Below are 15,323 nucleotides of genomic sequence, written 5' to 3'. Positions count from 1 at the left end.
GCCCAGGTGGGTCTTGAACCCGCGGGCTCAGGCAGTCCACTCACCTCAGCCTCCCAAAGGTGTGGGATTACAGGCTGAACCACCGAGCCCGGCTTCCAGGCTGGTCTTGAACTCATGGGCTCAGGGAGTCCTCTCACCTTGGCCTACCAAAGTACTGGGATTATAGGCGCGAGCCACTGTGCCCAGCCCCTGAATTTTATTTTTAGCAGTTATACATGGTCATAATTTAAAGTCAAGGCTTATAACAAAAAATGACAGCCCATTCCTCCCATTCGGTATTCCCACTCTGTATAGGCAACTAACTGCTTTCAACTCTTAAGAGTTTTTCTGATACTGACTCCATGTTTCTAAGTAACATGCTTATACTATTAACTTTTTTTAAAAAAAAGGTATTTATTTCATACCATGTAAGATTAAACTCTTATAGACCCTGTTTTCTGGATCCCTCTGGATGACTTTATTTTTCCCCTGCTGGTTACCTTTTCTCCAACATTTTATGATTTGAAATGTACAGTAAACACCCATAAACTGAGCACCTGGACAGTACAGTTGTCAATATCATCTATCCAACAATCCCTTGATTATATTTTTAAGTAGTTTTTGTTAATCTGCTTCCAAGATCTTCCCCCTTTTATTTGGGTTGTAATCTAGAACACGAATCAGTCTTCAACAACTTGGCAATTAGCCAAATATTTGAGTCTCTGTTATGTGCTTAGGACATGATAGAATGGAAGGTAGCATTTGTATCCTGAAGGAATTTTCAACCTAGTCAAGGAAGAAAGTAGATAGTTAACAATTCAGGAGCAAGTAAACTATAATAGTATAAGAGTGTGATTTCTGATTTAATATAGAATTATTGATAAAACATTATAACATGTATGCTTTAAGTGGGAAGTTCACTTTAACCATAGGCTATACATATACACACACATATATGTGTATATATAAATTTGTATGCAGAAAGAAAATAATCCTCACATCATAAATGAAGATTATGTTCTTTAGCTCAGTGTTTTCTTTCTCTTTTATGTCCCAATCTTCCCTCTAGCATAGTTTTGCACATGACCAAGAAGTCAAAAAGGGGTCTACCATGAAAAGATGCCTTCCTCAGTACCCTAGCTACTACTAGTTTCCCTCCCCAGAAGCAACCTCTGTAAGACCAGTTTCTTTCAATCTAGAGCTGCTTTATATATGTAAAAAGCATACCTGTATTTTTTTTTTTTTTTGAGTCATCCAGGTTGGAGTGCAGTGTCATAATCAAATTTTATTTGATTAGCAATCCCCCTGGTTTATAATCCATCTATTAACCAAATCTTAATTGCTTTTTGACGCTCAGAATTACTGGGCTTTGTTTATCTTTGTTGAATCTCAAGTCAAAAACGAAAGAGCACTGATAAGCTCAAATTTTTATTAACAATGCATCCTTGACCAGCTGGGACTCCAGGTGTACACCACCATGCCCAGCTTATTTTTTGATTTTTTTTTTTGTAGAGATAAGGTCTTGCTATGTTGCCCAGGCTAGTCTCAAAGTCCTGGGCTCAAGTAATCCTCCCGCCTTGGCATCCCAAAGTGCTGGGTTTACAGCTGTGAGCCAAAACGCCGGGCCCATGTGTGTATATCTATATGTAAATATATTAACGTACAAATAGTGGCATACATACTGCTCTGGTACCTGCTTCTCTGAGTAGTGTTTTCTTTCCTACTTTGTGAGTACTTCGTTTACTTTGGATCCCCTAGATCATAGTGTGCATCACATCTTCCATTCTTTTCACATGCAGGTTATAGTCCTGTATTTGTCTTCAGATCATAGACACTTATTTTCTATTTGTAAAGAGAAGAACTGGAGAAGACAATGTTCTCACCCCATTCACCATTAGCATGTCTTAAAAAATTTCACCTAGAAGCTGTAGGATGAGCTGCCTTAAGTCATTCTTGAATCTCCTTTTAGCTGGAAGTAATGAGGAAAAGGGAGATCAGCAAGATAAAACAGTCCTCATATGGAAGAGTAAACCACCCACTGACTGACCTGTTAAGTGAATGGACACTCAGATTGTAACCTCAATTATGTGTACAAATTCCCAAGGAACAAAACATGTTATGTTTTCAACATATTGAAACCCATATTCTCTTATTTTCATTTTGCTTTACTATGATGTGTCACATGACGATTCCAAGTAAAAGCTAGCAATCCCCCTGGTTTATAATCCATCTATTAACCAAATCTTAATTGCTTTTTGACGCTCAGAATTACTGGGCTTTGTTTATCTTTGTTGAATCTCAAGTCAAAAACGAAAGAGCACTGATAAGCTCAAATTTTTATTAACATTGGCACAAATACATAATTCTTTTAAATTATATACCATTTTAGAGTTTTGAAGGAACTTTCATATATACATGCCAATTATACCCTCACAACATCCCTGTGAGGTAGGCAGGGTAGGTGTTATTTTCCTATTACTAGTAACAAGGCTAAGAGGTGAAGTAACGTCACACAGTTGTTAAATGATGGAGCCAGGACTAGAACTTAAGCCTTCTGACATGCAGCCTCCCTGAGAACATTCAAGTAATGATATCCTATGCTACATAATGATCATTTCTCTCCTATGATGTTGATCAGATCTGTTTTCATGTTTTATCTGTTTTTATGTCACCTTTCCCTGATATCCAAAAACACTCAAACTGTGATGAGACATTTCTTCCCTGTTATTGGACTATTTCTCAGATATATCAAGCACCAACCTAAGATGAAACTTACATTTAAGTGTTGAAGATCCTTGCCTACAAATTCTAAATTATTGTATGAAAGTTTATTTTAGAAGATTCTGTAAAAGTGTGTCAAGTATGTTGAACTTACTTAAGCTAAACAAAAACAAAACAGTTCTGTTTATATTGTCAAAAGCTTTGTAATCTTTCCCAATACAATTTTTAGGCTTGTGTAAATGGAAAATAGGGAAAGATATTCAGTAACATTACAATATTCCTGAGGAACCTATGCAGAGTGCACCTAAATGCAAGTCACATCACAATAATTTGTTTTCCTTTTGGCCTTATAGAAGACGGAGAACCATCAGTGTCTACTTTCAGGTTTGATCCCATCTTATGTGTGACATCCTCAGCAATAATCTAAAGAAATGATCTGAATTATACCAACAGGAGAGTTCAAGCAGTAGTGATCAAAACATACACATATGGTAGAAAGGAAAAAAAACACTTGTTCTTTAGTGGTTTTGTCTAGGCCCAGTGTAAATAAAGCAGATTTTAAGCTACAGCATGGTGAAGTTATTAACGGAATACAAGACTGAAACTGAATGTCATTAACTGACCCAAAACTACCTGTCAAAAGCATGGTAAAGCTCAACAGGCATGAAAGGCAAGGGATGAAACCCAACTGCTCAGGTATGGAGTGAAAAATTAAGAGCAAATGCAAACTCTCAGGTTAAAGTGAAACAACATCAGGCATGTAGAGCATGGTTTAAAAAATATGAAATTGATACTATCAGGAATGAGATTTTAAAAAATTCCAGTTATGGCCTTTTATTTAAGAGCAAGGGGAGAAACTTAAAGCCTATGGGGGGGGGCACAGAAAATGAATGGATCTAAAGAGGAGTGGAGGAGTTGGGAAATTAGGGAAGACCAAAAAACAAATACATTCAAAATGGATTTAGAATCCCTCTAAATCCATCCTTTCCAAAAAATGTTTCTTAAACTGAGAGATTTGGTCAAAAAAGCTAGTGAAAATAAAAGTGACTATTTTACCTAAATGTAGATTAGATATGCTGTTGAAGATTAGTCTAATGACCAGGCTGTAGAACCTGAAACTTAATTGCTGCTGTCAGTGATACAAGGTAGAAAATGCTCCAAAAATAGAACTGCCATAGTAGCACTCAATATTAATGAAGCTATTAAGAAATAAGTATTTTTTGTACTTGAAGCCTAATGAAAAAACAAATTTGTACTTTTGCTAAAGAAAGCAAACACTTCTAACTAATGCAAAAAATATTGCAGCTACATTTAAATTTTTAAAGCTAAAACAGGTCTAGAATATTCTAATTCACTATATGGTGCTCAAAACCACCTATACTTTTGAAATGCAACTAGACTACATTCTTTACATAATATCATTGTCATCGTCATCTTCATGTTTTCTCTTCAGTGGGTTTGATTCATTGGCTGTGTTCTGTGACGAAACCATGTTGGTGGTAATAAGAATATTTTTGGGCCCAATCATTGAAGGATTAATCAGAACATTTTGAACTGCAGTTGTTGCAGGAACTGTAAACACAAAAGAAAGGCCCCCCCCACAAATTATGAATTACCCAGAATCTAAAACATACGGTAAAAAGTGCAACAAAGACAAATGTAATTCTAGTAACAATTTCACTAGCATGAAATGTAACTACATCATAGAAGAAACAGGTAATTATACTGCATTAAGAGTTAAATTGTAAAACAAATCTTTATTATTTTTTAATTGACAAATGATTGTGCATATTTATGGGGTACAATGTAATGTTCTGATCTATGTATACATAAAGATTAAATCAAATGTATCTGGTACAAGGCTAAAGAAGTTGTTATATTTTATAACTACCTAAAATTTCAATTAGTAGTTATGGGAAACTGTACTGGATTCATCATGCAACATACTAAAGGCACACGTTCAAAGTTAGGAATCATGCTTCCCTTATAAGCCAATATTTTACAGAAGTTGTTTATTGTACGCTGTTAGGTTTCAGATGTGATATCTAAGCATATGCATTATTAAACTGCTATATCAGAAATTCTATTTATATTATTTCAACTATACACACACACACATATTTTCTTTCTTTCTTTTTTTTTTTTTTGAGTTGGAGTCTCACTCTGTCACCCAGACTGGAGTGCAGTGGCCGCTCCTGGCCACCGCAGCCTCGACCTGCTGGGTTCCGGCGATCCTTCCGCCTCAGCCTTCCGAGTAGCCGGAATTACAGGCGCGCGCTACCACGCCCGGCTAATTTTTTGATTTTATTGTAGAGATGAGGTCTCGCCTGCCCAGGCGGGTCTCGAACCCGTGGGCTCAGGCAATCCACTCACCTCAGCCTCCCAAAGGCGTGGGATTACAGGCTGAGCCACCGAGCCCGGCTCATATTTTCTATGAAGTGAGTAAAGGTACAATTTACATGTGAATTTATATTTCTCTTCTGGATTCTACACACATATTTTTCACTAAGTTGTATCATTTTCTTGAGCTTTTGTCCTAAGTGCTCTTCCCTGAAGATGCCTTAGATTTGAAGACCCTGCTTGGTTCACAGTGTTCTTTGAAAATTTGATGAACACATTGAACACTCTTCCTTCCTCCCCAAAATGTTACATATATGGTAGTCTCCCCTTATCTGTGGTTTCACTTTCCATGGTTTCAGTTACCTGTGGTTAACCATGGTCCAAGAATAGGTGAGTACAATACCAAAAAAGTTTTTGAGAGAGACACCACATTCATATAACTTTTATTAAAGCACATTGGTATAACTGTCCTATTATTAGTTTTGTTGTTAATCTCTTACTGTTTTTAATTTACAAATTAAACTTTATTATATGTATGAATGTATAGGAAAAACCAGTATATGTAAGGTTTGGTACTAACTGGTTTCAGGCAGCCACAGGGGGATCTTGGAACATATCTTTTGAGGATAAGGAGGGGAAGATTACTGTATGTAAAATTTCATACAAAGTCAGAGGGCTCAGACTCCTCTGAAGAACCCTGATTTGCAGCATTACTGCCACCTTCCTGTTGTATATTAAAGCAATTTAACTCCTGCTATAGGAACACAAAGTGTTATACAATTGCAAATTATTCACAAATTCTGTCCCTGCCATCACATTACCTGGTTTTACAGGTGTGGATTGAGAAGGTGGAATCTGTACTGTAAACCTTTGGCTTGTCACCGACACTGGAGTTGCAACTTTATTTGGGACAGACACTGTTTGTGGAGTCGCTGAAGTTATAATCAACAGACCATGTTAGTTAGTTTACTTGTTATACAGATTTATATTCTGTACTCCTTAGCTTACCAGAAACTACCTTCAAAGCACAGGGAACTAATGAAAGGCGAGAAAAAAATGATTAGAAATAAGAGCAAAGTAACTTCTAAAAAGTTTACAAGCTTGATTAGATGCTATAAAATTAAGTATAGTGTAAAGAATGTAGGCTCTGGAGTTTGAATCCAGGCTCTATCACCATCTAGCTGAGTGTCCTTGGGCAAGTTATTTATATTTTTTTACCTCAGTATTATCTGTAAAATGGGGATAATAGTATCTATTTCATAGAATTCTTGTGAGATTTAGTAAATAATCTATGTAAAGCTCTTCAAACAGCATCTGATACATAGCAAGCACTGAATTTTAGCTAGATGAAGCCATGAAGTTGAGAGTTTAAACTACCAGGATAAGGACCAACGTTTTCTATTAATTACCTTAGTTGGCACTTTAATCTGTTACTTGCTGAGAATTAGATGTCCTCGATGCCATGAAGCTAAACTAGCATGCATCTAATGAAAGCAGCTGATCAAATATACCTTTGGCTTTCCCAGGTAAAATTTATCCCTTTTCTATGTTCAGAGACTTTAAGCAGAGGGTACTTTGGAGATAACCTAGCTCAACCCTTCACCATCTAAATTCTACCCATTATTCCAAGGTACAATTCAAATACCACCCCATTTTATAAAAATTTGCTCAGTTAAAAGTCTTATCTCCTGCCTCTTAAGTTACCTTAATATGTCATAAGGGTCTTATTAGTATGCTATCTCATTGAGTAGATTACAAGCACATTGGCTAAAATTTTTTATCCTTGTGAGCACATGGCTCTTGTGCCTTGTTCCTAATAGGCACTCAACAAATGTTTGCTTAATGACTGAATTTTTTTTTTTTTGAGTTGGAGTCTCACTCTGTCGCCCAGACTGGAGTGCAGTGGCCGCTCCTGGCCACAGCAGCCTCGACCTGCTGGGCTCCAGTGATCCTTCCGCCTCAGCCTTCCGAGTAGCTGGAACTACAGGCGCGTGCTACCACGCCCGGCTAATTTTTCGATTTATTGTAGAGATGAGGTCTCGCTGCCCAGGTGGGTCTCGAACCCGTGGTCTCAGGCAATCCACTCACCTCAGCCTCCCAAAGGCACGGGATTACAGGCTGAGCCACCGATTCCGGCTGAATTTTTTAAGTCTCAAAGACTTGATATATATACTGACATCATTGCTCACAAAAATACATTTAAAGAAATGTATCTGTTTCCCACTTTTCCTTTGGGGTTATAGGCTTTCCAATACATCCTTTTCCCTTGGAACCAGCAGTCTACCCAGGGATAAAGTTGCTGAAGACACTACAACTATCATCAACTCTAGGGACAAAGGGGAGGGAAAGTCTAAATGGGGAAAGAAAGAAAGAAAGAAAGGAGGAAAGTAGGAAAGGAAGAAGGGAGGAAGGGAGGGAGGGAGGGAGGGAGGAAGGAAGAAAGGAAGGAAGGAAGGAAGAAGAAAGAAAGAAAGAACTCAGTTATCTGATTTCTAGTGCTTTCTCTACCAAACCCAGAAGCTGAGTCCTTACTCTAACATATCTCCATCTCTAGGTAAGTTTTCCCATGCTTGAAGAGTGGCTCTAAGAATTTGGTGAAGCTTAATGAAGATAGCTTTCTATTTTGTCAAGAAAAAAAGTATTTTATTTTGTCAAGAAAAAAGATTCATAGTATGTAGATGCTTTCTTGGCAGGTATGGAGTTTAGGTTTTAAAACTGAACAGAGTAGATACTTAGGTCTTAAGGTCTAGATGACTTAAATTATTTTAAAGTTTAAAACTTGCATCTTTTTAATAAGAGTTTTTGGCAGTGCTCTCTAGACTTACAAAATCTCTGCCCAGGCGCTATGACTCAAGCCTGTAATCCCAGCATTTTGGGAGGAGGCCAAGGTAAGAGGATTGCCTGAGCCCACAGGTTCGAGAACAGCCTGGGCAACTTGACGAGACCTCATCTCTATAATAAATAAAAAAATCAGCTGGGTGTGATAGTGTGTGCCTGTAGTTCCAGCTACTTAGAAGGCTGAGGCGGAAGGATTGTTGGAGCCCAGCAGGTCGATGCTGGGGTGGCCATGAGCGTGCCGCTGCACTCCGGCCTGGGTGATGAAGTAAGACTCCAACTCAAAAACAAAACAAAGACAAAAAATATCCCCAAAGCATGTACAACAAATGTCTAGCTAGGAATAAAAATCACAACTGATAACTAAAATTGACTAACTTGCCTAACACATGCAACTCATTACAATAGCCTAGGGGTTTAAAAAATTGGTATCACTTAAGTAATGTGAATCCACAGATAAATAGTATATGATAAAAAGTTACACAGTATATATGCAAATTTCAAAGGTCGCATGTAGGTAATTAGACATGTAAAATTAATATTATACCAAGCTGGCTTTAAAATGCTGAAATGTAAATTTGCATCCTGAGGATATTAAGAGACGGTCTACATACCTCAAAAATCATGTTCTGTTTATTTTAGAGCTATATAACAGCTACAGGACTCAAGTTAGAAACAGTAAGAGCCAAGAAATTAATATTGGTAGAAGGGGAATTTTTTTGGAAAATACTCTGATTATAAAGGACTCAGTGACAATGTAGGAAAAAGTCAGGAAGCCTAAGTATATTGTTTGTTTTCCTTATTACCTAAATTAAATGACATTAAAAAGAAACAAATAGGCTAGGCTCTGTGGCTCAGCTTGTAATCCCAGCACTTTGGGAGGCTGAGGTGAGTGAATTGCCTGAGCTCACGGGTTCAACACCCGCTCAGGCAACTTGGCGAGACCTCATCTCTACAATAAATCAAAAATTAGCTGGGCATTGTAGTGTGCCTGTGTAGTTCTGGCTATTTGGAAGGCTGAGGCGGAAGGATTGCTGGAGCCCAGCAGGTAGACATTGAGCTGGCCGTGAGTGTGCCACTGCACTCCAGCCTGGGCGACAGAGTGAGACTCCAACTACAAAAACAAAAAACCAAACAAAAACAAATAATGGTTTTTAAACGCCATTTTCTACTAAAAAGAACCAGAGCTCTTTGGGCAAGTGACTGATTCTAGGTCCTGGGCTGGAAAAAAATAAGATGGCCTTGGAACATCTTGTGTCAGAAAGCTAGAAGTGCTCACAGAATCATGGGGATCTGTCAAAAAAGGACACAGGAACCAGCCTGAAGGGGATCCCGCTGACAACACAGGACAGTCAGTACTATGTTTTAAAAAAGGTTAGTATTAAAAATAGAACTGGTTTTTCTCAAAGATCTTTAATTTTTTATACATTTTAAACTTTCTACTGTATTCTCTTACTGATTTATTCAGAAATTTCTTTAATTTCTAATAAGTACACTACTGTCATGAGTGTGTTTGGCAACTTCATTTGTAGGGAAGACAGAAATAACACAGCTAAGAGTAAACTGTTTTTGATATCATAATTTATACCAACAACGTTGGGCAATGTCCCAATTTTATACTTACTTGCAATGAGGTATTCCTTGTAGCTTCCTCATTTTGAAATCCAGTAAAATGTATGTTTATAGTTTTACTAGTGGATGAGCAAGTTATTAATGACAACACACATACAGGAATTTCTGACTCACCTTTTGATTTGGATTATAGTTCAAGCCAAGTGCTAAGGCACTTCTTTACCAGCCAGAAAAGTCATTTCTCTTTCTCACTTACCTATAGTAGGAGTGGTAGGTCTGCTACTAACAGCACCAACACTTAACCGTGGAACTAGTCTTCCTTGGTTAGGTCCCTAGGGGAATTAAAAAACATTAGTTTTAATGTTGTTGGGATTTGATACCTAAATTTACCAGGAGTGAAATTAGGATTGCTGAAGTAAATTATTAGTGGATAATTCTTGGCAAGAATGTCCTGTTTTTGTACTATAAGTGTTCTAAATCCAACATTTAAACTAAGACTTTTAAAGTCTCAATTTCTCAACCAATTCATCTTTGACAAAGCTTCCAACTACAACCACCGGGGAAAGGAGAACCTATTCAGTAAATGGTGCTGGGACAACTGACTGGTCACATGCAGAAGATTGAAACAGGACCCCTACCTATCACCATACACAAAAATTAACTCTAAATGGATCAAAGACCTGAACGTTAAACCTCAAACTATAAGAATCCTAGAAGATGCAGGAGACACCCTTATGGAAGTTGGAACTGGCAACCAATTTCTGATCAGAGCCCTAAGTGCCCATACCTTAAGAAATAAGATAGACAAGTGGGACCTCATCAAACTGACAAGCTTCTGCAAAGCCAAAGAAACCGTCAAGACAGCAGGGAGACAGCCCACAGAATGGGAAAAAAACATTTACCAACTGTATATTTGACAAAGGCCTAACATCTAGATCTACAAGGAACTCAAATGTGCCAAAAGGAATAAAACAAACCTCCCCATTAAAAAGTGAGCAGCCAAACCGGGCTCGGTGGCTCAGCCTGTAATGCCGAGCCTTTGGGAGGCTGAGGTGAGTGGATTGCCTGAGCCCGCGGGTTCGAGACCTGCCTGGGCAGGGAGACCTTATCTCTACAATAAATCACAAAATCGGCCGGGCGTGGTAGTGCATGCCTGTAATTCCGGCTACTCGGAAGGCTGAGGCGGAAGGATCGCCGGAACCCAGCAGGTCGAGGCTGCGGTGGCCGGGAGCGGCCACTGCACTCCAGTCTGGGCGACAGAGTGCGACTCCAACTCAAAAAAAAAAAAAAAAAAAAGTGGGCAAAAGAAATGAATAGACACTTCTCAAAAGATATACGGGCAGTCAACAGACACATAAAAAAGTGTTCAGCCTCACTCATCAGAGAAATGCAAATCAAAACCACATTGAGATATCACCTAACCCCAGTAAGAATGCCATCTTTAATAAAACAAACAACAGATGCTGGCGAGGATGTGGGGAAAAGGAATGCTTCTACACTGCTGGTGGGACTGCAAACTAGGGCAACCTTTCTGAAAGTGGCAATTTCTGAGAGAACTAGAAATTGATCTTCCACATGACTCAGCAATTCCCCTATTGAGAATATACTCGGAAGAACTCAAGTCATTCTACAAAAAAGATACCTGCACACGTATGTTTATTGCAGCTCTATTCACAATAGCAAAAACATAGAACCAACCATGCTGCTCATCGAAGCTGGACTGGATTAAAAAAAACGTGGTACATATACACAATATTATACAGCCATTAAAAAGGACAAACATATGGACTTTGCAGCAACTTGGATGGATTTAGAGTCGATCGTACTCAGTGATCTATCACAGAAACAAAGAACAGAGTACCATATGTTCTCACTCATAAGCGGAACTTGAACAATTATAATACTATAAGAAAGGAATTGGCAGTAGTGGGAAACTGCCAAGGGAGGGGGGGTGGGACTGGCAGTTGAGGGAAACTGCTAGGGGAGGGAGGGGCATACCTCATCAACAAGGGTACCTGCATAATCAGCATTTGTATACCTAACCCTGAATTGTACCCCACATCTTTAAAAAAAAAACAAACAAAAACTAAAGCACTTTTTTTTGAGTCAGGGGTCTCATTCTGTCACCAAAGCTGGAGTGCAGTGGCTCGATCATGGCTCACCATAGCCTCTAACTCCTGGGCTCAAGTGGTCCTCCTGCCTCAGCCTCCTAAATAGCTGTGGCTACAGTCACAAGCCACCATGCCTAGCCAATTTTTGATTTTTTTTGTAGAGACAAGGTCTCACTATGTAGCCCAGGCTGGTCTTGAACTCCTGGGCTCAAGGAATCTTCCCACCTTGGCCTTCCAAAATGCTGGGATTACAGGCTTTGGCCTCTGCACCTGGCCTAAACTAAGATTTTGGACAAACATATACATGTATGTATAAACATAGATATGAATATATACAATCCTATGTAGTATTTAAGGCAGAGAAAAGCATTTGAATGATGATAACAGCTAACTTTCTTATAATTTTTCATCTTAACTCAGTTTATTTTTTTGTTTATTTTTGGAGCTGGAGTCTCACTCCATCACCCAGGCTGGAGTGCCGTGGTATACTCATGGCCACCCCAGTGTCAACCTGCTGGGCTCCGGTGATTCTTACACCTCCGTCTTCCAAGTAGCTGGAACTACAGGTGCACGCAATCACTCCTGGCAAATTTTTTTTTAACTTATTGTAGAGACGAGGTCTCATCAAGTTGCCTGGGCTGGTCTCGAACCTGCAGGCTCAGGCAATCCACTCACCTCGATCTCCCAAAGTGTTGAGATTACAGGCTGAGCCATCCAGCTTGGCCTAGTCAATTTCTTAACTTCAAAAGAAGTAAAACTCTCTTATAGTGGAATTTCAGAAAACAAAGGTAGCCCAATGTGGGGAAAAATTTTTCGTAATTGGAGAACATTAGGTCATATTTCAGAAAGCAGGTCCAATTCCTGATAGTGTATCATTCATTTTGTTATTAGGCCTCACTAAAAAACTATGGTATAGTGGGAAGATTGGGAGTTATGGGACTTGGGAATTGGTCCTATCCTTGCTACTAACTCCATAAGTGAGTCCAGGCTCAGCTTTCTGATGTGAAAAATGACTGTTGGGTTAGATGAACACTAAAGTTCCTTCTAGCTCTAAAAATTCTAAACAACAACAAAAAAAATTCAAGTAAGTTATTTTAACCTTTAATCTATTGCACTAGCCATAGGAATTTGCTTTCTACAAATTCTCCTATCATATTCCACTTTTTTTAATAAAAAAAGCAAAACTGACTAAAAATTCTTACCTTTTTAATTAAGGACTTCAGCCTATAGTTTGGAGCTGTTAAACAGTATCTATCAGGTGGCAGTCTAGGTCCTGCATATGGTTTAATCAGTGGCAAAGGGGTTTGATTTTTCTGCCTTGCAATATCTAGTAAAAACTAAAAAAAAAAATCCTTATTAGAACTACAATTTTAAAAATGGTAAGTTAAAGTAACTTCAAACAAAAGTTTGCTCACATCTCTTGGGGGAGGAGAGGTAAAAGATTGGTCAGCACGACACTGGATTGCTAGTCTCACATCATCTGCATCAACATTAGGTTTCTTAGCATGGCTTGAATAAATTTTTGCATCATCCAGAATTGTAGTCACATATCCTTTAAGAACAAAACAATTTTCTCTTAAACAAAGGAAGACAATTTAACACTTATGGCCACTCGTCTTAAAAGGCTTCACTAATTTCTAGACAGTTTGTGAATTTTGGTTTTAATAGCTAATTGTCCTAGCTATATGATCAATTTTAAAGAAACATCACAGTATAAATACTACTATTCCTTACCTTGAGCTACCTTTTACTGCTTTAGGCTGAAGTCTGTGATTTTAATTATTAACACAATTTGGTTGAAAATGTTTTTACGATAAAATGATCCTTTCAAATTCACACGTTAGGCAAGTCTTTGGTGTTTTGTTAACTTACGGAAAGCAAATTCCAACATTTGATTTATAACTCTTGGTTCGTACTCTGTGATTCCCATATCCTTCAGGATCTGTGCCATCACCTGTGGATTCAAATAAAAATGGCAGATGCAGAATGTGACTGAAGGTAGTATTTGTATTTATGATACAATATTATCCTTTTCTGGGCTCCAAACTTCTACTCATCCTTGTTCTCCCAAGTGAGTGTCAGTGATCACACCAAATCACATAGTACGCTCTTGCTGAAAATTTTTATTTTGGGGGGGGTTGGGGAGGCGAGGGGCAAAGAGAGAAGAAAAAGAACAGATTCGCTTTCCCAGCAGAGGGAGGGTGGCCCCAGCTGGTTGTCATTTTCGGATGTGGTGGTGGAGGAAGCTAGCCAGCATCAGAACCCTAGACGCAGACTCAGGGCTTGCAGATGGAGCAGGACGACTAGGCGGCCGGGGCCCGAAACCCAGGAGACAGAGCCGGGCAGCCGGCCCACGCGCATTCCGGTGTACCTCGACCCTCCCGCAGGGTTCGGCCCAGGCGGCGAGACAGCGGCCCGGGGATCAGAGCGCACCCGCATCAGCCTTTCCTCCTGCGTGCCCTAGCTGTGTCGAAGCCGAGGCTGAAGCCCACTCTCAGGCCCCCAGCCTGGCACTGCCTCACAAGTCCCTGGCTACGCCGGGCTTCGCGCTTCGCCTTTCATCCTTCGCACTTACCAAGGCATCTCTTGGAGCGTTCTTAGGAAGCGCCATCTTGCCCGGCTCCATGTTATCCGGCCGCTCGTCATCCGGGGAGAGAGAGCAACTCAAGGGCTCCCGGCTCAGGCTCCACCCCTGCGGGGGGCAGAAGGCGGCGTTATGCGCCCGCTGGCGGGCAGGCGGCCGTTTCGCAGCCGCTACCCCGAGTCTGCGCCGACCGCGGGATTCCTGGCTCGCTGAGATCCGTGTTCAAGTGCTGAAGAGTGGGGGCCGTTTCGGGAGGATTGGAAGAGGCGAGTAAACCTTCCCCGGGGACCCTTGCCAGGGGCTTAAAGGAGGCAGAAGAGTTGAGAAGCTCGTCTTCCTAAAGGAGTTGGCCTGCAATGTGCACCAAGTGGTCCGCCCTCATCTTCGCTGTGGTCTCTCCTCACGCTTCCCCTCCTACCACCTTAGCCTCTTCCAGCTCCCTGGAGTAACTGCTTCACTGTTAGGGCTGCCTGGCCCAGCTGGTTGTCATTTTCGGACCACCCAGTTACAATGAAATGTCATATCAACAACAAATACATTTTTAGTATAACCCAAATATTGCACGAGCCATATTTACACCACAAAGTTATTGTTGAACTGATATTTCAGTTTAACCAGGTGTCCGGTATTTTTACTTGCTAAATCCAATAACTCTACCCAATGCCTTGCTCTTCGCACAGTAGGACTTTGGTCAGCTTTTGTCACACTCAAAGCCCTGTCATAGGCTGTTCATTTCACTCTGATGAAAAACTAAAGTCTTCACCACCTGCAAGTGTTCCGCTGAGGCCTACACAGGGCCCTTACTTGCCTCCCAGGTGTCGTCCTCCCTCCTGCCCCTATTCTACACAGAATAGCCTCAGTGACTTTCTTAAAGACCTTCATCCAGCCCAAGTGACATAGAGCAACTTGGCGAGACCTGGGTGGGTCTCAAACCTGCGGGCTCAGGCAATCCACTCGCCTTGGCCTCCCAAAGTGCTGGGATTACAGGCTGAGCCACCGAGCCTGACCAAGAGATGTTGTTTATAAATTATTTTACTTCTGCCATTTCTCTGGGAAGTTAGGAAATATAACATCATTTAAAAAATAATTTACTGCCGGGCTTGGCGGCTCAGCCTGTAATCCCACGCCTTTGGGAGGCTGAGGTGAGTGGATTGTCTGAGCCCGCGGGTTCGAGACCTGCC

At 40.3% G+C, this 15,323-nt stretch overlaps 1 protein-coding gene across 3 annotated transcripts; it reads right to left on the bottom strand.

Moving 5' to 3' along the window:
- Window positions 1-2,303: 2,303 nt before the first annotated feature.
- TAF9B (TATA-box binding protein associated factor 9b) lies at window positions 2,304-14,255 on the bottom strand. Of its 3 annotated transcripts, none has more exons than XM_008065294.1 (7): window positions 14,134-14,255; window positions 13,431-13,512; window positions 12,974-13,110; window positions 12,761-12,895; window positions 9,704-9,779; window positions 5,862-5,972; window positions 2,304-4,272 (listed from the first exon to the last, which is right to left on the bottom strand). In XM_008065294.1, the coding sequence occupies exons 1-7, from the start codon at window positions 14,182-14,184 to the stop codon at window positions 4,109-4,111; spliced, it is 756 nt and encodes a 251-aa protein (XP_008063485.1). In that variant the 5' UTR covers window positions 14,185-14,255; the 3' UTR covers window positions 2,304-4,108. The 3 variants fall into 3 exon arrangements, with proteins under 3 accessions (XP_008063485.1, XP_021571836.1, XP_008063486.1); XM_021716161.1 differs by having other exon boundaries at window positions 5,862-5,975; window positions 9,701-9,757; window positions 12,748-12,895; window positions 14,134-14,252; XM_008065295.1 differs by lacking the exon at window positions 5,862-5,972 and having other exon boundaries at window positions 14,134-14,252.
- Between the last annotated feature and the right edge of the window lie 1,068 nt (window positions 14,256-15,323).

The sequence above is a fragment of the Carlito syrichta genome, unplaced genomic scaffold, assembly GCF_000164805.1.
Source record: "Carlito syrichta isolate Samal-C Ts95f unplaced genomic scaffold, Tarsius_syrichta-2.0.1 Scaffold308206, whole genome shotgun sequence".
In the NCBI taxonomy this organism is placed as follows: Eukaryota; Metazoa; Chordata; class Mammalia; order Primates; family Tarsiidae; genus Carlito; species Carlito syrichta.
Note: the sequence above shows the minus strand (reverse complement) of the source record. Positions and strands in the feature narration are given on the sequence as shown.

What these genes read in the sequence shown, in the direction of transcription:
- TAF9B (XM_008065294.1), bottom strand. Translation starts at nt 14,184, where the DNA reads ATGGAGCCGGGCAAGATGGCGCTTCCTAAGAACGCTCCAAGAGATGCC. An exon ending in CCTCTCCTCCCCCAAGAGAT is followed by an intron (nt 12,896 to 12,973) that starts GTGAGCAAACTT and finishes TTTTTTTTTTAG; the next exon opens with TTTTTACTAGATATTGCAAG. An exon ending in ACCTACCACTCCTACTATAG is followed by an intron (nt 5,973 to 9,703) that starts GTAAGTGAGAAA and finishes TTATAACTTCAG; the next exon opens with CGACTCCACAAACAGTGTCT.